This window comes from Ursus maritimus, unplaced genomic scaffold (assembly GCF_017311325.1).
Source record: "Ursus maritimus isolate PB19 unplaced genomic scaffold, ASM1731132v1 scaffold_3, whole genome shotgun sequence".
NCBI classification, from domain to species: domain Eukaryota; kingdom Metazoa; phylum Chordata; class Mammalia; order Carnivora; family Ursidae; genus Ursus; species Ursus maritimus.
This window is the reverse complement of record NW_024425563.1, coordinates 24,825,652-24,849,329: the sequence shown is the minus strand read 5'-3', so window position 1 is coordinate 24,849,329 and position 23,678 is coordinate 24,825,652. Positions and strand designations below refer to the sequence as shown.

Sequence of the window (23,678 nt, the reverse complement as noted above, 5' to 3'; positions counted from 1 at the left end):
GGATGGAACCATAGATATAACCAGAGATGCATAAACGCCCCCAAGAACAACAAAGAACACAACCTTGGAAATGTGAAATAACGATACCCAGATAGAGTCCATATATGCTCAGAATCTGTAACGTTTTATAAGTTAAAGAAGATTTTATGGGTTGGTTGATTTGATAAGAACACTGGTTTCATTGAAATGAAAAGCTACAGTGAAAGACAAGATTTGAAAAGTTTAGATTTGAGCTAATGGTCAGCAAGAAATAATTTTAATGTAAGAATGCTTCATCGTATCTTTGGTAACAACTATAACAGTTTCTATCAAGTGACTATTCTATAATTATCAGTTTAAACCTGGGCTCCCCTACTAGAATTCAAGATGCATGAAGGCAGGCCGCATCGAGATCCATTGATATTGTCAGCATTAAGGAGCATGAGGGTGTTAAGTAAAAACTGGTTGACTGAGTAAATATTTTTTAAGAAGTGACAAAGCAGAAAACGCATGTGGCATAACTTCATATGGCAGAAATCTGGGAGTCACTCTCAAGGTGCAAGTCCCGGAGGTCAGCTTGTATCACCAGAGACACCCAGATGACCTTGGAAGTGGAAAGGAAAGAATGGATCTAGGAGCAGTTTCAAATGAGTAATATAATTTGTTGACAGAGTATAAATGGGGGGAAGGGAAGAGGAAGTCTTGTGTTAACTCCCAAGTTTGAAGCTCTGAAAAACAGATAATGTTGACAGAGAAGAGGAATTAACGTAAAGATTAAGCATAATGGAGAAATAGCAGCAGCTAAAATCATGAGACTTGGAGTCGAACAGAGTAGGTTCAGCCCCAGGCACACCTCATGGTAGCAGTGTGAATGCAAAAGTTCTTAACTTCCCTGCATCTGTACGAGATGAAAGGAGATTATTTATACATAAAGCACTTAATCTGGTTTTTGGCGCATAGGAGGCATTCAATAAATAGTGACTATTTAAAATACGATAAACTTTTGTTTTAGATATCTTAATTTCACAATTTGGGTTTTGGAATGCTTTCAGATTCTGGTTTGGGATTGTTTACTTTCACATTTTTTACATGTGAAAGAGCAGGCACTAAGAAAGCAATTCAAAAACACAAGTGTATCTTTTATAGCGGAAGCTTCGTGAATGATGAGGGCTCCGAGGGAATGGTGCCTGGGAGAAAGGCCAAAAGCAGTGGCAATGTTGAGCAGAAGGAAGATGAGATGAAGGAGACAAACAAAAAGAGATTCAAAGCGATGTGGTTTCCCATAGTGTCTGGGAGGGAAAAAATTTAAGATGGGGGGTATCATTAGCGGTCACAAATGTATGCATGTTCTCTCTATAAAATACACTAGAAAGTAAAAAGTGAGGTAGAAATAAGTAATTGGAGAGCTTTCTTTGGAGACATGTTCTTTATAATCCTACAGTATGGACTCTCTACTCATTGCTGTTTTTCTTACCACCTTCTACACATATTTTTCTTTTTTATTCTAAGTATAAGTCTTCATTTCATGCTTGTTATTTTCACTTCTTAACAATAAGTAGGCAATATAGCCAAATGTTCAATAAATTGGGGTTTGATTGGACATTTTAGCACGGGGGGGAAGTGTTTTGTTGAAGAAAGGACGGTGCTCCCTCTGATAAGCTGCCTGCTGATGTAAACACTTTATGGTTTTATGACAGGCTCACCATCTACCAATACTATTTTCTATTCAATTCAATTTGTGTGGATGAGGATTTTAGAGAAAACAGCTGGCAGGAGAAACATATGACATTTAATCTTGCCTGAGAACATGAAATCTACAAAGCTCTATGTATATGTGTGTGTGAAACGTGTGGTTTGTATACACTCGCAAAGGTTATATTGGCAGTTGGATTCTACAGGGTTTGGGCCAACAGACAGCAGAAAACATTACATCCCTTGGTATTTTTCCGGAGATACACTTGACTGAACAAATAACTCGGCGAGTCTAAAATTCGATGAAAACATTTGACTGATTGCAATTTTTGAACTAAAAAGATTTGTTTTCAAAATGAGAATGACCTCAAGTCATCCTTCACAAACAAACAAGTAAACTCACAATCAGTGGTGTAGGTTTTGATTGGTTCAAAATCACTCCCTGTGAACAAGATTCAGAACACTGCCAAAACGTGGAACCTTGCAGATTACTGCGTGGATACACCACACGACATTTTAGAAATGATTTTAAAGAGAAACAGCAATAAAACTGAAATCCGTCTTTTTCAGATGTTATATGCACGGGGCCCGAAGTTGCAGAAAAAGGAGACATACAGTAGAGAAAAACTATTGCATGAATTTGGTCACAACCATGACAAGCAGAGAAAATCACAATTACCCTAAAATTTGCCCAAGATTACTAGAATATAAAATCCATTTAACAGCCAAATTTACATAATGACAATAGTGATTATATATTTAAGTTGATTCATAATCGTTCAGAAATGACTTGACTTTTATTTCTAAAGAATTTGTCTTTCATTTCAACTTCAAAATTCATTTGACTACTATAGCAGATTTGTTTACTGAAAAATCATAGTTCACCAGAGATTCTTTTCCTAGTGTTCTTTGCTTTTTTTTTTTTTTTTAGTGATTTTTTATTATATTATGTTAGTCACCATACAGTACATCCCCGGTTTCTGATGTAAAGTTCGATGATTCATTAGTTGCGTATAACACCCAGTGCACCATGCAATACGTGCCCTCCTTACTACCCATCACCAGTCTATCCCATTCCCCCACCCCCCTCCCCTCTGAGGCCCTCAGTTTGTTTCTCATAGTCCACAGTCTCTCGTGCTTCATTCCCCCTTCTGATTACCCCCCCTTTCTTTATCCCTTTCTTCCCCTACTGATCATCCTAGTTCTTATGTTCCATAAATGAGAGAAATCATATGATAGTTGTCTTTCTCTGCTTGACTTATTTCACCTAGCATTATCTCCTCCAGTGCCGTCCATGTTGCAGCAAATGTTGAGAACTCGTTCTTTCTGATAGCTGAGTAATATTTCATTGTATATATGGACCACAACTTCTTAATCCAGTCATCTGTTGAAGGGCATCTCGGCTCCTTCCACGATTTAGCTATTGTGGACATTGCTGCTATGAACATTGGGGTGCATATGGCCCTTCTCTTCACTACGTCTGTATCTTTGGGGTAAACACCCAGTAGTGCAATGGCTGGATCATAGGGTAGCTCAATTTTTTTGCTTTTATCCACACAAACTGATTTTTACCCACTGTCACTATTTGGGGCCCAAATATCCTTCTCCATACTCGGCTAGATGTAGTCATCAGCAACTGAAAAACATTGCTTTCTCTCCTGTAGCCCAGAGCAGAGGGAAACAACAGACTCTTGCTTCAAGTGCCATTAGCTAGAGGCCTCCTGGCAGCCACAGACAAGGTGCGAATCGCAAAGACCACGTAGAGCCAGGGCCTCACCTCCCACTCTGTTGTCCTCTGTCCTCGTTCCCAATTGGAAATGAGTCTCTTCTTTGTAATTTCCATTGCCACATGTCAAGCCCCCAATATTGCTTGCCTAGATTTCTTCAGTAATCTTGCTATTGTCTTTTTTCTCATCCTTGCACACTACAAGTCATCTGACTCACCACTGGCAGACAAATCTCACAAAATGGAATTGTACTGAGAATGCACCCATGCTCAGAAAGATTCACAGAGCCTCAAGTCCCCGGCAAATGCAGTACAAACCTGGCAAAGTGGTTGCTGGTTATCTGACTATCTGTATGTTATGCGTAACCCTATAATGTGTTGCCCGAAATATGTTTTCAGAGTAAAAGGAGCGGTATTAACAACAGGGCACACTGGGATCTATAGATCACCGACCTCTCCTTGTGACTGTTCTCAACTTCCTCCATCACGGGTTTTACACACAAATGCCCTGACTTTCCCTTTTCTGAAAGTTTAATCCCCCTGCTCCTATCCCCTAGAAGGTGGTTTCCATCTGTCTCTCTCCACCCTTCATGACCTGTGTAATTCTCACCTCCTTCATGCAGACTTTGTTGATCCCTCAAAAGGACAGGCTACCTTCCTCCTTTCTCCGTCCGTAGCCCTAAGACCTCAGAGTGGGCACTTGGTCTCCATTTATGTTACTCTGCCTTGTACCGGTCATCCACGGGCTTGGTTTGGCGCCCAACTTGACCCTAAACAACTGGACAGCAAAATTCTTACTCATCTTTGCATTTTCCTAAACACCAAGCAAAGGTCCCTTTGTATAGCAAACATCGAACAAATATTTCTAACGAAATGCGATCACTGGCTGTAAACCCACACTTAAATTGTGGCCCTTAAAAAAGATTTATTTAGTAACAGCATTAACCCTAAAGGAGAGGAAATTCACAAGTTGTTTGTGACATTCAAAAAAATCTCGAGTCATTTTACAAATTCAAAATCATTCACCCATTTCTGCATCTAAAGGATTTTTCCAAAATGCGCATTATGCACCAAAGCCCCCATATGAGAACGTACATTCATGTTGTCTTAGAAAAGTTTTTCCCGAGACTTTCACTTAAAGACTTCTATATGCAGTCTCTTCTATTTTTATCAGATAAATTTATTTATTAAATGAAATAAAATCGAAGTATTTGTAAAATAAAAACCCTCCATCACCCTTCTTCCCATATCCTGACGCTATTCTAGAGAATTAACACATTTGAAGAGTTTTTGTTTTGTTATTTAAATAATGCACTTATCTCTTGGCTTATCAATCTTAGATTGTGTGTGCTGACTGCTCCAGTAAAAGGTAGTGATTTAACGGGCTTGCACAACTCCTCTATTGCCCCTCCTTAATCACCACCCAACTTTTAAAGTTATGTTGTTATTTTTAAATTAACAGGGTTTACAATATTTATATTCTCTTCTGTAGACAAATTAACATTTCTATTTTGTTTCTAGCTTTCTTCTAACAACGTAAGACTGGTACAAAAAGTGATTTTTGTATATGGCTACTGAACATTATTGCCTTCAGATTCATCCAAGGAGCGTAACTGGGCTTGCAGAGAAAGAATGACCATAATCATTAAAATCCTACCTGTTAAGAGGTAGTTAGACAGTAGGGTCTAATAGGTCCTTTTATAATTCCCTTCTAAATTTCTTCTAGGTTATAAGCAAGTGCTACTGTTATTCATCTCATATCAGATGTGCTTTTTTTTTTATTTTCTTGGATTACATCTAGAATAATTCATACGTGAGATATGCTACGCATCAGATTCTCTGGGCCACATATATTTTTAGCTTCACATTGATTGATAGTTTGGCTGCCTATACAATTGTAAGTTTAAGATACTTTCCCACAGAAAGTCTCTGTTCATTGCCTTCTAGAATCCAGGGAGGCATGTGAGGTCTGATTTTCATGTATTATATGTATCTTTTCTATCCTCAAAAGCCCATAGAATTTTCTTTCAATTAGTGCAATTTTACTGAGATGTATGGGCTTTTCAATTTTAAAAATTGTCTTTCTTCAAATTGTGAAACTTCTGTTATTTTATTTTATTTTATTTTTTATTTTATTTTATTTTTTGGGCCGTTTCTTCCCCTTCTTTGTTTCTTCTCAATGTTTATTAGATATATTTTAGAACCCTGTATCCATGCTCAAAGTATTTTAACTTTCCTCAGATTTCCTTTTTTCATTTTTCTCCTTTTGTTCTTGGTTCTTCCTCTGATTTTACCCTTCACATCTCCACTTCGGCGTTAAACCCAGTCATCCCATATTTATGTTCACCATATTATGTTCACCTGTTCAGCTTTTTATTTTCACATTCGTATTTTAATTTCCAGGATCATTTTATTTTGATTGATCTTTTCCAGAACAATCTATGCATGTGTGTATGTTCGATATTCTCTTGATTCTTAGAATGCTCATTAAAATTCTGTTTTAAAAAAATTCTCTTGGGGCGCCTGGGTGGCTCAGTTGGTTAAGCGTTTGCCTTTGCCTCAGGTCATGATCCCAGGGTCCTGGGATCCAGGCAGTCATTGGGCTCCGTGCTCAGCGGGGAGCCTGCTTCTCCTCTCCCTCTGCCCCTCCCCCTGCTCATGTTCTCTCTCTCTGTCAAATAAATAAATAAAATCTTTAAAAAATTTCTCTTATATTTTTGGAATTACCTCTGTTTTGTTTTGTGTATATGTGTATGTGTCTTTTTAAATAGTGATATTGGTTCTTCAGTTATCATGACATCCTTGGCTGTTGTATGGTTAGGATGTAGGGCCAGGTTGATGGATACGGATTACTGGTAGGGTCCATTTTCTTTGGATGGAAGGGCAGACTGTAGACCTGTGTAGGTTAGTCACTGTTTCACCTGACTGGCTTCTCTCACACATGCACGGATACAGGCACACAAACAGATTGGGGATCCACCAAAGGAGGAACTTTTTCTAAGAGTTGAGAAGTTTATCATGTCTCTATCTTGTCTAGAAGATGTAGCTCGTATTTCCCACCTGTTCATGTCTGTCTGAAATAAAGTTACTTCCAATTCTACTTGGTTTCTCTCTCAGTGCCCACAAGGAGCATAACATAATTCTAACATCAGACAATTCCCAGTTGTTAGAGTAGAATTCTGTTATACCTGTACTCTATCCTTGTTAAGTCAGAACAGAAAGGAACAGTGAGGGGCCCACCTGGCCCAGCTATTTTGAAATGCAGCTCTTTACATAATTTTCCTGATGGTCACTCCCAGGCCCACATCGGGTCTTTATGCTGACTTGAGGTTTAGAAATTATTTGAAACTATCATGGTAAGAACCATTTCTGTCGTTTGGGCCGTACTTTCCTTCTTTTAATTTCTCTATAAATCATACCCATTTGACTTTTATTTTTCTGGAGTTTCTCAAATTGTTCTACCTTATGTTGGCTCTAAAAATATAATGGGCTCTTCTCATTTTCTCTCTCTTTCCTGTCCTCCTTTTCTTCCTTTCTTTTCTTTTTCTTTTCGTTCCTTCTTTTTTTTCTTTCTTATATTTTTAAATTTCATTGTTGCCCTAGAAGAAAGGGATATACATAAGTTTGTGGCAGCCCACATCCTGAACCAAAAGCCAGACTACGTTTCTTTTTATATATATATTTCTTTTAATGATGCCAATAAGTCCGTTTTGCATTTATTTCCCATAACCTGGAATTTATACTAATATTTGGTTAAATATTTTTCTACACTTTGGGGTGGGTGGTACTAACTCATATGATACTGCATTTAGAGATTTAAAAAAAAAATTCGTAACATAAAAATGTGATATGGTTACGGCCAAAAGGAACTATTTGCTTGCAATCTGCTCTTCCTGGCACCCTGTGTGCTCCGTAAGATATAAGCGTCTACTGAATCATGGAAAATGCAATTTGAAGTTACACAAGTAAATTAGTCACTGCATTCTGTACTATCAACAGTCTGGGGCGTCTTTAGAGTTCTGTCTATATAGAAGAAAAATTAAGTCTATTTGTATGGCATTTCCCCTGCACATTTTTGAAATAAGGTCATGGTCACTATGACTGGAAAAAGTCACATTTCAGTCTTAATCAAATCTAGTAGTCTAGCATCTTAAACCTGTTAGAAAGCTACGCCATTTTAATGAGATGCGTGAGCCGAGGACTTAGTTCCCAGGTTGACTATCTAATTGTATAGTTGATTAAATTATTATAATTTGGGCACAGAAAATTCAAACCCTTTGTAAACTCAATTTCAAGGAAAAAAAAAAGGTGAATGAGTAAATACCGCAATCTCACTAACAGCCAAATGTTTAAATTAAGTAGCCCTAGGCCTCACAGCTTCCTCAGAGTCCCCCCCAAAAAAGGAGGCTCATGGAATCTAAGCAAGGTTCTTTGAGCAAATATTTCTTTATGCTGTCAAATAAGATAGGCATCCCCAAAAGGACTGCCCTCAATGTGTAAGCTGGCAATTTTCTGCGGCAGTAATACGGAGCACAACTGGAAAAGAAGTAACAAGCCTGGCAAGGGCAGCCTAGCCTTGAGAGCCACTTAACGGGCTGGCCTACACTGTGCCCTAGAATCTCCTTATTTTGTGATTTCCTTCTGCATCTTCATTTTAACTGAGAGCATAAATGAGATTACATAAATGTTTTCTTTTTGGGTTGCTTTTCCTGTTTCCTTTTCTACTTGGCTTTCCGCTTCTAGAACTGATGGCAGCTCTGGTATGACTTCTCTCACCCAGATGCCTGATGGGTATCACGATAGGTGCCACCGTACCCGCGGATACAGCGAAGACTTCAAAGGGATCCGCTTCAAATGACTGCAGGTTGACAGGGAAAGAAAACACTCTCCTGTGTCCACTTCCCTCCTGTCTAAGGACTGCGGGGCTGCTGGCGGAGACAGGTGTGGCTGCAGAACTACGTCGGGGCCGATCTATCCTGAAAATCACTTCCACTGTTGTCTAGAGTAGACTGACAGGTGGCTCGGGCTGTGCTTTTCTCACCTCCACTGTGCCTCAAAACAGGAATTTTATTATTCTCTTCAGAACTACCTCTCACAACTCTTGTTAGAGTTATGCACTTTTCAAATTTTAACATATTTCAGCAATTGCTTTCTGATGACACCTCGCTTTCTTCCAGTATTTCCGGCTCAGTGTGTGCAGGCGGCAACACTTGGCCTCGGGAACAACTCTCTCTTCTCTTTCTCCGAATCCTACAGATTCTGGTTGCCCTCTGTAGTATACTTCATCTGCATGGTCTACACCCTGGGGTAAGTCTCTGTGTTCGAGAAAACACACCCAGCTGGAGTGCTGCTTGGACGTGGTCTCCAGGGCTGGAGACATTGACGCAATTATCTGGGCAAATAAGAATATATTCAGCCATGAAACACATTTATTTCCTTGAAACTCTATGCTGGCTCAGGCCTCGACTCGATGCTGAGGATATGACAGTGAGCAAAACCCAGTGAGGTCCCTGCCTTCCTAAATTACAGCCAAATAGTAGGAATGGCCAACATTTTAATGATTACTTATTACATGCTGAACACCTGTCATGACTTATCTCATGAAATTCTCAGCAAAACGACCATGGGTGTCTGTTAGTACAAAAAAACTCACCATAATAAGACAACAGAAGTGTTTGGGTTTTTTGTTGTTGTTGTTTTTTTTTAAAGTCACCCATCTTCCTGCCTTTTCCTAGAGAATATGAACTCAAGTCTGTTCTAGTTTGAGCACAGGGCTGGGGGCAGATGGTAAGCGACTGCTTTATATTGCTTTCTGTGAGAATTTGCGTTCTCTGGGAGAATTTATTATTATCTTCAGATGCGTAGCCCTTGCCTACATTTTCCCAGACAGTTTAGCAGAGTCAGGATGGGAACCCAAACCCGCCTTCTCCAGAGCCTATGCTTTTCCTTACTCCCCTTATCCGTCTTCGCACCCCCACACGCTTCTGCCCTTCGACAGATAGAGTAAAAGAGCAGGGAGGGATGATGAGGCAAACGCATCTGATTAATTCTGTCGACTCTCCTTTGTTCTGTGTGCGCTAGATGGAACTAAGACACCTTTTTGCCTTTCTCCCTACGTATCTAGCAGCCCTATTTCAAAAGAACTGATAAGGACAAAAAAATTTTTTTTTCAAGAAATGCATATGGCCCATCACTGAAGTGAGAAAACTTGTTTTTCGGCGGGGGGTGGGGGGAAGCTGTTGTAATGGGGTTCACAATAAGATGAAAATATGAGACTCATGACATCACAGTCTAACTTACATCATGAAGAAGCATTACAATATTAGATCAGATCACTCTTGTGCAAGGCAGTCCTTTCACACATTGGCTCGGCATTCACTGAGAAGGTACGACATGAAAGGCTCTGTGTTAAGAGACATAGTCACCCAGATATACGTCTGGTAGGGCTACTGCTTCCCCTCCAGGAACGTTTCAGGGCTGACATTTGCACGTGAGAGGAAGAAGTGACAGGGTGGAGCCTGTGGAGGGCGCAGTCTAGGACAACTCCCCGGTTTCTGACTGGAGCTCCTGGCTGATGCCGCACCAACGGAAAAACGGCTGCTTTGGGACATAGGGGGGTTTGACATTCTTGAGTTTTGGTGCTTTTCTTTTTCCTGTTTTAAGGGTGTTTTGGTTCGTTTCCGCCCAATGCACTGGTTAAAGCACTGTGCTCCTTGGAGCTTGGCAATGTCATAACCCTTGTCTGATTATCTCAGCTTTATGAGTGCAATTAGAGGTGGTAAAATATGTATTCAAGAGGTTTCTGCCATCCTAACAGACCCTCACCATCCCCGAGGATTCTTTTCCTGACGATTACATTAATTATATTTTAAGTTTTTAAAATCTTTTCAGCACAATTAGGAGAGTTCGTTGGGGTTCATGCCCACGCCTCAGTGTGCCCACCCTTCCTTCACGCCACTTTTCTATAGGAAAAGGAAAAGGGCATTTATATGATGAGTGAGTAGAATGCAGCAGTAGGCACAAAGCTAATAAATGATGTCATTAAAATCTATTGGAAAAACATGATTCAACTTGATCTCAAAATCTGAAAAAAATGTGGGGAAACTAAATGGTATTTTATCACTGAATAAAGACTTACTTTACAGAGCTGTCTTCGTGAGTCCTAAAGTGTGCCTTTATAATTTGATTTTACTCAGCGGTTTTCCAAAACATCTGTCTAAATTATTCAACTAATTTTACCTTTTATTCCTACTTCTGTTATAATTTCAGAAAGACCTGTATGGTTAGATGAGTTTTCTTTTGTAGATTACTCTAAGAAGCATAATTAAATACATAATGAAAGAAATTTGGCTCTTCTGCTGTCTCCTGTGTTAGAAATTTGATGTCACTGATGGATAGTTACAGGATGCATTGCTTTTTTGCTTTCTCATCTCAGATCTGAGTCCTCACCGTCTTCCCCTGCCCTTGAGCCTGATCTTCTCCTGCCTTTGAGCCTGGCACCCTGCTGGTGCTGGCAGGCGTCAGGCAAGCATCGGCTGGGAGCCAGACTGAGGCTTACAAGGAAGGCTCGGGAAAGCGGACTGACATGGGCTCAATAATTAGCATAATACTGGACACAATGCTCAATAAGGATCTACTGAATTAATGGATGTGTGTACTGCCTGCTTCCAACACTTCAAGTTGATAACGTGGGCTAATTGGCTGAGCATTACAAATGAGAATGGAGGACTGACCGGCTCTTTGGTCTGCCAAAGTCAATAAAACTTTTGTAAAGCCTTCTTTTAGAGATACAGAGTTTTATTCACCTTTAATATCTGTGTCAACAACTTTAGCAATGTGAAAAAAATAAGTATTCTCATGCATTTGTGTCTTGCTTTGAATAGTAAAGATACTGTGACAGGGAGTAACAGGTAGCAAATTTTATGGGAAGCCTTAGGATGACACGTAATTGTATTACATAAAGTTCCTCAGTAGCCAAAACGTAGCTACTTATAATATCTCTCCATGTAGAGCTGGTCCACATTCAGCAACTCCAAGACTACCTAAATAATTTGAGGACTTCACGATATTCTGAAAATTCCTACAATTAGCGTTTCCTCCTGATTTCTTCAGTCTTTTCCACATTCAATTATATCACGAAAACAAAATAAAACCAATTAACATATTTTATAATTTATCTAACAAAATGCTTCTTTGACTTACTTTGATTCCACAAAGCTAAGAGAGAAAAAATAATTTTGCCTAGCATTCAGTCATATCTCTATAGGCATGGATATATATACCCAAAAATATATACATAAACTCCAGGTTTTCAGAGGACATAGGGCAGCGCCCACGGGCTCAGCGGCATTGCATCGAGCCGCACCGCCCCCGCCCCATCATGTTCACCTGTCCATTTCATCCTGAAACTCCTCCTATCACCATCACCGCTGCAAGGGGACAGCTGCAACTCAGCAGGGTTTTAGTTCTGAGAGACAATGGTCATTTTCTTCAACTACCTTAAAAAAGCTTATTAGTATAATGCATGTTAACTGCTATGATAACACTATCCAATAGTGAAATGTACCATGGTTTTACTTATGCCCAAAATTGAGGCAATGAAAGACTTATCTAGAGAGAAATAACATCTTATTTGAAGATGAAAGTCACAAGATGGGAAGTAAGAGTAGACTATAATTTATAAAATGTAAAGCAGGAGAAAGAAAAAGAAAAAGAAAAGGAAGTTAGATGTCAGAACTCAGGAGATTTTTGTCTGGGTAAATATTTATTGTCCACGAGAAAGCAAAATAAACTACTTATGGCCCTTTTTGGATAAAACAGTATATTAAAAAAGAAAGTCCTTGGTTCAAGTACAAATGCAAGTGCCACTTAATATTATTAATAATTCACATAACGTAGACATTTCCAGACTCTGAAGAACATTGTTTTGCCCTGACTAGTTCAACTAACCATATCAAAACAGACCCAACAGACTGTGAGAGACTTATTTTCCAGCTCATGCATTCTCTCCTGAGTCATTTTACAAGTTCGATCCCCATAAAGTCCTATCTACATATGTCAAAAATATAATGTTCATTAGGTTCAGAGCATCAAACTGCCTGACTTTACTTTCCTTCCATGTGCTTGGTCCCACATAAATTTTTCATGGACTTCTACCAGGCCTTCTAAATCATGAAAGGTCACAGATCTGGAACCCACAGTAAGATTTTTCTCTTCAGCAGCAAGTTTGCTGTCCAAACATGGTTGAAAGCCGCATTGATCTAGTAAGGGATGAATGCTCGTACTAATGAGCTCTCTGTGCCCTCGCTGAGTACTTTCTCCTCTGAATTAGTTGGGATTTTAAGAGTCATGCATGACCTTGTTTGCAATCTTAGAGACTTGGGAATGTAATTGTCCCCAGGATGCTTGATTTCCTTACAACTTCTGATGATGGAAGGTAGAGTGATCTTTAAATCCTTACTCTGAGAGTAGAGCTTTCTCATAGGCACAGTAAGGCTGAAGGACTATTTATTCGGAAAAATAGCATTTGCCTTTGTTTTACAAGCTGGCTTGTCTCCATGAAACTACCCAAACCTTGGAATTCATGGTTAATGTTAGTTCTCTGCTTTCCTACAGAAAACTACATGTATCCCATTGAGCGCATGCTCGCTTTCTCAGATAGATGTTCTTCACTTGCAGTGATTCATGTGGAAAAGGTTAACTGGAGATTAGTGACAAAAGGAAATTATTTTAAGAGATTCAATTGATCTTCACCTTCCGAAAAATTATAAACTGCCCTATATAATTGCCCATTGCTGTCTTCTTTAATCCCTCAACATCACCTTGCACATATGGAAAAGTGATAAGAATGGGGGCTGAGGAGAAATAGTAAGATGGTTCAGATCGAACCAAGCCATTTCCGTTTCTTTTGTTGTTGTCGCTTTACTATAAACCCTGCTTCCTTGACTAAAGCCATCGTGATTATGAAGGAATAGCTTTTTCCCAGAGTCACATTAGAACCAGAAAAGGAGGGATTTGTCATGCAATGGGATATCTCTGGGATAGTTCACCCTTATGAATCATGTCTGCCTTTTCTCCCATCCTCTTTTAATTGAACACTAGCAAAGGAACAGTTATCTTCGTAGATAACAGACCTGGGAAGAGCGACCCAGAAAGTAATGTGAGATCTGTCCATTTTCAGCCTTGCTAAGGAGGACACATTAAAGCATTCCTCATGAAAGTCAACCTTAGTCAACAAATATTCAAAGTTAAGTGACCTTGAAGGAATATATATCTATATCTATCTATCTATCTATATATGTATATATATATATATTCTAAAGAAGAATACAGACTGAATCATCTTGAGAGACTATAAGTGAACTGAAAAGAAAGGCAGGGAAGCATCCTAAGGAAAGAAGTTAAATCCAGGGAAGGGTTGGTGTACGCATTTCTTGTGCTTACCTTTTCTGCTGACTGTGCTGTACCAAAAAAGATGGGAATGAAAGCTAACCAAATGATGCAGGTGGTATACATGGTAAATCCGATAGGTTTGGCTTCGTTGAAAGTCTCTGGGACACCTCTCGTTTTAATGGCATAAACAGTACAAGTGACCATCAGGAGGATACTGTACCCCAGTGAACAAATGAGCGAGAGATCAGAAATGTCACACTTGAGCACTCCCCTGGCGTTCTCTGGGTCTAGAGTCCGCTGTTCTCCATAGTCAATGATGATGTGTGGGGGGTCCACAGCAAACCAGACGCACACTCCTAGAAGCTGGACGGAGATGAGGCTGAAAGTGATCACCAGCTGGGATGCTGGACTAATAAACTTGGGTGCTGTGACCGATTTCTTCCCCTGCTCAAATATTCGGTGGATTCTGTTTGTTTTGGTAAGAAGGGCTGCATAGCTGAAACACATGCCAAGTCCTAGAAAGATCCGGCGGAAGGAACATATGATAGTATCTGGTGCGGCAATCATTAAAAAGGTGATTGAGTAACAGAGGAAAATCCCTGTTAGGAGCACATAACTGAGTTCTCGTCCAGAAGCCCTTACAATAGGAGTGTCATTATAGCGGACAAAGGTCACGATCACAAAGGTGGTGGCGACGATTCCCAATATTGCAATGAACACAGGCACCACAGCCCAGGGGGAATGCCATTCTAGTTTGATGATGGGGATAAGCTGACAGCCTGTGCGGTTGATGTTGGGTCTCTGATCCAGAGGGCAAAGTTCACAGGAGAGCTCATCCACCTGGTAGTTGTAACCTTCACAGCGCTCACAGTGCCAGCAGCAAGGGACTCCTTTCACCGTTTTCTTCCTCTCCCCGGGCTTACAGGGCAGGCTGCAGACGGACGCCGGGTGGGTGTGTTCTCTATTAGCCCACTGCATGTCTTCCACCTGTGGGGATAAAAAATTAATGAGCCTTCCATTTTCCCCCATTTATAATATCCTAATCCTAGCCACAGGTTTGTAATAAATCACTGAATGCTGACAGTGCAAATACAGTTTACCGTAATAACAGCCCGGTTTTCTTTCCCCAGTATTGACTTCTCGATGAAAGTGTTAAATGATCGGGTCCAATAAATCATTCCTATCGTCAACTTCATGAGTGTCATTAGTTTCCATTTACCTCCTCAATGTTGACCAATCTGTCATTTGTAGAAAGACTTATTGGCCTGAACAGTTTTGAAACTCAAAAAAAAAAAAAAAAAGCCCCACGGAGATATGTTTTAGAGTTAATCACAGATATAAATGCCAGAATCCCTGAAACAGTGGCTTAGGATATAAATATCTACATAAAACAGTGATGCAAAGCTCTTCACCATATCTGTGGAAATTCAAATCGCACTGTGTCAATTTTCATAGGAAATGGTAAAACGAACTAATCGCTGATAATTATCATGTACCCGTGGTGATAACTGTATTAATGTTTTTGCCTTTGTTTAACTATGGAATATACCTTTTTCCCCGATCTTGCGTTTCCGTACCGTGCAAGAGACCACGCTGAATGAGATAGCTTGGTGGTAATGTTTTCCACTGAACAAAAGTAGTCTTACAAGTGGTTTAAAGCGGTGAAATTGGTACAAATGAGAAAGTCCCCCCCCCCCCCAGTGTGCTTAGTATCTGCTTCAGAGCCTTAAAGTTCCACCTTACTCTGGATTAAATCACAGAGTACCTCTACTAAAATAAAAATATTATTTTAAGGGGATTCTGCCAATCAATGACCTCTTACCTTGATTGTTTACTAAAGGTTCTAGACCCAGTTCCAACATTTATGGGGTAGGGAAGAGGACGTTTCCCATACCACCAAGCAATGTCGAATAGCAGCTGGGTGTCTTATAAGTTACCTCAATTCTGACACTACCTACCTGGATATAGCATCAGATCCCACAAGTTAAAGCTCAGGCTGCAAGACTGTCCCCCTCCCACCTCAGATGTCAATTGCCAAGTCCATGTCTCACGTGTGCTTCTGACGAACCTATAGACTGAAGGTTCCAACAACACTTGCCTTGGGTTCAACTAATTTGCTAGAGCAGCTCACAGAATTCAGAGAAACACTTTACTTACTGGATTACCAGTTTATGATAAAAAGGAAAAGATGTATAGGACGAGGTATGTGGGAAGGGCACAGAGCTTCCATGCTTTCTGATTACGCCACCGCCTCCCAAATCTCTACCTGTTCACGAACTCTTAAGCTCTCTGAACCCCCACCTTTTGGGACTTTATGGAGGCTTCATCACATAGGCATGATTAATTAAATCAGTGGCCACTGGCATTAATCCAACCTTTAGCCCCTCTCCCTTCCCAGAAGTCTGGAGTGGGACTAAAAGTTCCAATCCTCTAATCACATGGTTGGTACCTTGGGCAACAAGTCCCCATACTTAGGTTATCTAGAGGGTTTCCAAAAGTCATCTTATTAACATAATAAAAGACACCTTATGGGGTGCCTGGGTGGCTCAGTCATTAAACATCTGCCTTTGGCTCAGGTCATGATCCCAGGGTCCTGGGATCGAGCCTCACATCGGGCTCCCTGCTCAGCAGAAAGCCTGCTTCTCCCTCTCCCACGCCCCCTGCTGGTGTTCCCTCTCTCACTGTGTCTCTCTCTGTCCAATAAATAAATAAAATCTTTTAAAAAAAAGACACTTTTATTGTTCTTATTACAAAAAATTCCAAAGGTTTTAGGTGCTTTGTGCCATGAATAAGGTCGAAGACCATATATTTCTCTTATAAATCACAATATTGCATTTACCTTATTAGAAACACAGTAATTCTAGCAGAATGCTAATAGGACAAACTAGAAATCATGGATCATAGGAGACAACTTATTATGAAAAGCAGCTACTATAAAAAGAGTGATTTTGGGGTGCCTGGGTGGCTCAGTCGGCTAAGCATCTGCCTTTAGCTCAGGTCATGATCCCAGGGTCCTGGGATCAAGTCCCACATAGGATGCCCTGCTCAGCGTGGAGTCTGCTTTTCCCTCTCCCCACTCCCCCTCTTTGCTCCAAATCTCTCTTGCTATCTCTCTCTCTCTCAAATAAATAGAATTTTAAAAAAGAGAGAGAGAGAGAGAGAATGATTTTGTTCACTGATATGAACAGTGACTGACACACAATTTGCCCTCAAATCTTTGCTGAATTTGCAAGAAAAGAAGGACAGTGTTAAAAAGAAAACCAAAGGCCCAAAGTGGCATCACTTAGGGTAAAGCCCCAAGTCAGTAAACTTCGGCTTAATACCTGAATCTAACTGCAGTTTCAACCTTCCCCAGTGATGTACTCTTAACCGGGTCAGTCAGGAATTTTCTGATGGATGTCAATGAGTCTACCACTTGGGCCTTCTCCATTCCCCAAAGGAAGGTGAGGGAATCTGCATGACAAGACCTCCTGCTCTCCTCTCTAAGGGAGGGTGACTTTGCCTGGAATAATCCTTTCTTTTGCTTATAATTTCCTTGCCCCACCCTCTTATAAAAACCTTCCATTTTGCACAACTCCTTGGAACACACCTCTACTTGCTAGATGAGATGCTACCCAATTCATGAATCATTTAATAAGCTAATTAGACCTTCAAATTTACTCATCTGAATTCTGTTTTTCAACAACAGGAGGGATACCACAGCACAGTGCTGAGGAAGAAGGGGTCAACTTGAAAGTACTGGGAACTGGTAATAGAAGGTGGTTCAAAGAAGCACAGAAATGGGAGCCCAAAGAATGGTTAGAAAACAGAACAAAACAATATACAACTTATTTTCCCCAAGACCAGCTCTATTCACAACCCAAAAGAAGAATTACCATATTCTGTGGTAGTCTGGCTCCAAAATGGCTCCCAATAATCTCACATCCCAGCATTTGTGAACCCAGGTAGTCCTCTCCAACTGTGAATAGGGTCGATTTATGTAAACAACAGTGCATACTAGAAACGATTACATGTGATTTCTGAGACGAGGTCATTAAAAATATTTTGGCTTCTGCCTTGCTCTCTCTTAGATCAGTCACTCCAGAAGAAGAACAGTTTCATGAGAATGCTCAAGCAGCCCAATGGAGAGGAACCCAGGCCACCTGCCAACAACCATCACCAACTTATCATGCATGTGAAGGAAGCACCTAAAGAGTGAATTTTCTGGCTGCATTCCAATCTTCAGGTGACTGCAGCCCCCAGTGACACCTTCACGGCAACCTCATGAGAACCCCTGAGCCAGAACCCCCCCGCCAGCTAATAAGCTGCTTCTGAATTTCTGATCTACAGAAACTGTGTAAGATGATAAATGTTTTCTTGTTTTAGGATGTTAAATGTTGAGTTCTTTGTTACCCAGCAATAGAAAACCAAATACAACTCAAAATAAGCTTCTCCACCCATCCTGTGACCACCACCAGTGGAGTATTCTATTGAGAATCTACTCAGAAGGCAGTGACAGCTGTCATTTACCAAAAACACGCCCCAGAGTGGCTCGTGTAGGCAATATGCTTTCATTACTTGAAGGTTGCCTCCCTTTGGGGAACTATGCAACTGAAACTGTTGTCATGAATAGATCGATCACTTAAGGATGTTTTCCTTTCTTGAATGTGGGGTGAACGATTGAGGATAGAGAACTATGGTCCCCAAGCTTAATACCTGCAGAGGACTATCAAATCTCCCCAAGGTGGAGTACAAAATTCATGCCTGTTTAATTTCAAATATCCTCCCTTGAGAAAAAAGGTGGTATTTCATGTGTCAGAAGGGCACTCAAAACTATTAGCTCTTACCCTTTTTGGCACAAAGGTATAGCAATCTATCACATCCCTGCTAATTTTGTATTAGGTTTTAACAATTTAGGAAAGTTATTTTATGTATGTATAGAATTCCATTAGGAAAGAAAAGAAAGTTAAATTGGAAGCATATAGAGGCTTCTCTCGAAAATATTGAGAAAAATGAAATGCTCCACTGAGCGGCTGAAGTATTGATTTTATACCCGAATGGACTCTTAAAAGATAATAAAATACTTTTGCGAAGGTTATGTTTCAAAGCTAATTAATGTAAAACCAAAATTGCATTTTGTTTGGGGTTTCTATAGATTTATGATGTTACTGTAAAAAAAAAAAAAAAGAAAAGGCAGCCAAATATCTCAGAAACATTAAACTTCAAGATTGTTAGCGACTTTAAAGGTCAGCTTTCTAACCGCATGTGTAATTCTTTAATTCTCAATACATTTCATTTTCCAGAAGGAAATTTCTTTGTTAACAAAGAAATATACCTATACCAGATAAGCCTCATTACATAGGGTAGATAGTTATCATTATAAGTTAAATATTAAATTTTCCTTGGTCAGTTTTCTACGTACTGAACTAATGGGAAAATGTTTTTCATAAATAAAAATAAAGACTTTTTTAATATAATGGAGAAAATATTAAGTATATTTTTGTAACATGACAAATACACATGACTCCATTTTCGTCAAGGAATCTATTTATATATAACTGCACTGTGTTTTGATGCCATAGTTGAAGTCTGGGAACCGACTAGTATCTACCCCAGGGAAGAACAAATAGCAAATACTTAAATGAGGATCTTGTAAATATGTTAATATTTGAGTCAAATTATTTGTTTTGCATATGTTGCTAAATAGTGATTAAAAACAATACTACTTGAGATTAATTAAACAACCTAATTTTCACAACGGTGCTATAAGGTATAAACAAGGATCATTCAGCCCTTTTGTCCAGCGACAGCAACAAATTATACCATCTTTCATATGAGTATCCATGCATTTTTAAAATTTGTCTTCCTTGTCTTTGACATTATTCTGATATTAGGATTTCTTTCTAAAATATATAATCTAACAAATGGATGATAGTTATTTAGACAGACCTTCCAGGGACAAAACCATAGCCCATTCCTGACTTGATAATGTTCACCAACAGTGATTCATTCTGTAGGCTCCAATCCAGTGCATCTCATAGCATGTGAGCCATCAACTGGTTTCTGCTGTCAAATCCTATTATTACTGCAGACAAATACACCAACAGCCACAAAAACAAAACTTTCTGAGTGTGCTTCTACTTTTTAATCTTTAATCTTTCCAGACCAATCAACCTAGAGTAATTCCTCATAAATTCTTTAAGTAGACATTATTTTTATAGAACAATTTCTTCTGTATAGTTTTAGTAGCTCTTGAAAAAAAGACTACAAGAATACTTCCCAATTCAAGGCCCCATTATAATTAATAATTTTCAGTGTTCTTTACAAAATTCTTACTCAATGTAATACCTCGGTTATAATATTTTCTCCACATATTAAGTGGTATCTTCACTGATGGGATTACCCTACATGAGGAAACATTTTAAATACTAACAGGTAACTGGTAGCTAATCATAATCATCTCTTTTCATTTTGCTCTATAAATCACAGTATCGATAATCATTTTGGTGACTAGTTTGCCACCCCAATATTCAAAACCCCAACCTTCATCTGACTTATATTGAAGAAAAAAATTACCCAGAGCAGGCCCAGGCTGGCAGGCCCCAGAAGATGGAAAGTTACTAGCAATAACAAGAGATAACCAGAAGCTCTGCTGGGAGCAAGAAATAACCAGCCATTTCTGCTTCTGTAGACAGGCTCCCTGCTACGAGCTTCCTGCACTGCCCTAACTGCTGCCCTAACCACTGTTCCTGCCTAAAGCTATGCCCCCACCACCAAATTAAACCCACCTACCAGTAGTCAGCACAGCCCTTGGAACCTGACCCCCTGCACTTCCCTATAAAAGCTCTGTAACCCCACTGCCCGGGGCCCAGAATTTCTAGTGCAATCTTGTCTGGGTCCTCCGGCATAAAATAAAGCCTACTTCTCCCACTTCTCCGAGTGTCACTTGGTTTCTCACTGGTCTGATTATTTTTCCACAACAATATAATGACATGTATACAACAATATACAATACAACAATATAATGTTTGTATATGCAAACATTTCCAGTGAAATTGAGTGTTTTGAAAAAGCTTTACTCATTAATGTCGACATAATCAATAGACATAACAAGTGCACTAATTAGCATTAAGTATTTAAAATATCAAAATTTGGGGGCCCCTGAGTGGCTTAGTCAGTTAAGTGTCCAACTCTTGATCTCAGTTCAGGTCTTGATGTCAGGATCGTGAGTTTGAGCCCCACATTTGGCTCCATGCTAGGCATGGAGCCTAGTTAAAAAAATAATAATAAAAAGTCAAAATTTGGTGTGTTTTGTGAATCATGATTCACATATGAGTGAATACACGTTGCACAGTTAATTTGATAATGCAACTCAAAATAAAGTTTCTCAGTATATTAGTATATATATTCATATATAAATAAATATTTCTTCCTTAATATTCATCCTTTCCTTTGGGTCATGCACAGCTTTCTACTCCTATTCAAAGTACTTTTAGTGTTTCTGAAAGTCTAATATATGTATGTGAGATGATCCCCATACTGAAGCCCTGACCTTATCTAATATTACGTATCTCATAACCTTTAAAAATGCAGATTTCTCCTATTTAGAAGGACAGTTTAAAATAAAGTTAAGAAAATTTTAGCATCAAAAGAGTTAAATACTTAAGAATAAACCTAACAAGTGAAGTGCAAGATTTTCTTTCACTAAAACCTACTAAATACCATTTTAAAAAATGAAAGATCTAAATAAGTAAAAAGAAACCCCATGTTCATGGATAAAAAAATGCATATTGCTAAGATGGAAACACTCCCTAAGTTAATTGACAGATTCAACATAATCCTTATCAAAATCCCACCTGGCTTCTTTGCAGAAATGAACAAGCTGCTTCTAAAATCCACATGGAAATATCAGGGACCCAGAATAGACAAAACAATCTTGAGAGTGAAAAACAAAGTTGGAGAATTCACACTTTTGATTTTATTTCTTATTATTTTTGTTGTTGTTGTTTATATTCTTTTTTAAAATTCAATTACTTAACATATAGTGTATTATTAGTTTCAAAGGTAGAGGTCAGTGATTCATCAGTCTTATATAATATCTGGTGCTCATTATATCACATGCCCTCTGTAATATCTGTCACCCAGTTATCCCATCCCCTCACCCCCCTCCCCTCCAGCAACCCTCAGTTTGTTTCCTATGATTAAGAGTCTCTTATGGTTTGTCTCCCTCTCTGATTTTGTCTTGTTTTATTTTTCCCCACTTCTCATTTTAAAACTCACTACAAAGCTATAGCAATCAAGACAGCATGATGCTGGCATAAAGATAGACAAATCAATGAAATAAAATTAAGAGCCCAGAAGTAACCTCTCACATGTATGGTTAATTGATTTTTGACAAGGATCCCAAGCAAATTCAATGAAGACAAAATAGTCTTTTCAACAAATGGTACTGGGACAAGACATGACACCAAAAATGTAAGAAACAAAATAAAAATAGATGAATTAGACTTCATTAATATTAAGTCCTTTTGTGATTCAACAGATGCCATTAGGAGAGTGAAAAGACAACCCACAGTGGGCCAAATCATTTCCAAATCATGTATCTAATAAGGAATTTGTATCTAGAATATATATATATAATATACATGAAAAAATGTTCAAAATCATTAGCCATCAGGGAAATTCAAATCAAAACCACACTGAGATACCACCTTATGCCAGTTAGAATGGCAAAAATTGACAAGGCAAGAAACAACAATTGTTGGAGAAGATGTGGAGAAAGGGGATCCCTCCTACATTGTTGGTGGGAATGCAAGTTGGTACAGCCACTCTGGAAAACAGTGTGGAGGTCCCTTAAAAAGTTAAAAATTGAGCTACCCTATGACCCAGCCATTGCACTACTGGGTATTTACCCCAAAGATACAGACGTAGTGAAGAGAAGGGCCATATGCACCCCAATGTTCATAGCAGCATTGTCCACAAGAGCCAAATCGTGGAAGGAACTGAGATGCCCTTCAACAGATGACTGGATTAAGAAGTTGTGGTCCATATATACAATGGAATATTACTCAGCTATCAGAAAGAACGAATTCTCAACATTTGCTGCAACATGGACGGCACTGGAGGAGATAATGCTAAGTGAAATAAGTCAAACAGAGAAAGACAATTACCGTATGATTTCTCTCATCTATGGAACATAAGAACTAGGAAGATCGGTAGGGGAAGAAAGGGATAAAGAAAGGGGGGGGGTAATCAGAAGGGGGAATGAAGCACAAGAGACTATGGACTATGAGAAACAAACTGAGGGCCTCAGAGGGGAGGGGGGTGGGGGAATGGGATAGACCGGTGATGGGTAGTAAGGAGGGCACGTATTGCATGGTGCACTGGGTGTTATACGCAACTAATGAATCATCGAACTTTACATCGGAAACCAGGGATGTACTGTATGGTGACTAACATAATATAATAAAAAAAAATAAAAAAATAAAAATAAAAAAATAAAATATACCTATAATACACACACACACACATATATATATGTTAGAGATGAGGTGACATTTAAATTTTATTTATTTTTTGAAGGCATTTGAGTATTTATTGAATATTTTTGGTTTTATCAAGTTTTTATTTAAATTCTAGTTAGTTAGCCTATAGTGTAATATTGGTTTCAGGAGTAGAAATTAGTAATTCATCACTTACATATAACACCCAGTGCTTATCACAAGTACCCTCCTTAATACCCATCACCCATATATTTATATATATATATTATATATACATTAAAAACTCTTAGAATTAAAGTTAAAAGACAAATAATCCAAATAAAAATGAGTTAAAGAATTGAAGAGTCATTTGTCCAAAGAAGATGTAAGAATGGCCAATATGAAAAGTGTCCAACATCATTAGTCAT

At 39.0% G+C, this 23,678-nt stretch overlaps 1 protein-coding gene across 2 annotated transcripts in view; it reads right to left on the bottom strand.

The window, feature by feature from the left end:
* LOC103676623 (metabotropic glutamate receptor 8) overlaps positions 1–23,678 on the bottom strand; it is a 580,162-nt gene that overhangs the window by 59,117 nt on the left and 497,367 nt on the right. For both annotated transcript variants that reach the window (XM_008705831.2, XM_040644056.1), the window contains one exon: positions 13,841–14,776. In XM_008705831.2, the coding sequence (XP_008704053.2) occupies positions 13,841–14,776 (936 nt within the window). The remainder of the gene's footprint in view (positions 1–13,840; positions 14,777–23,678) is intronic.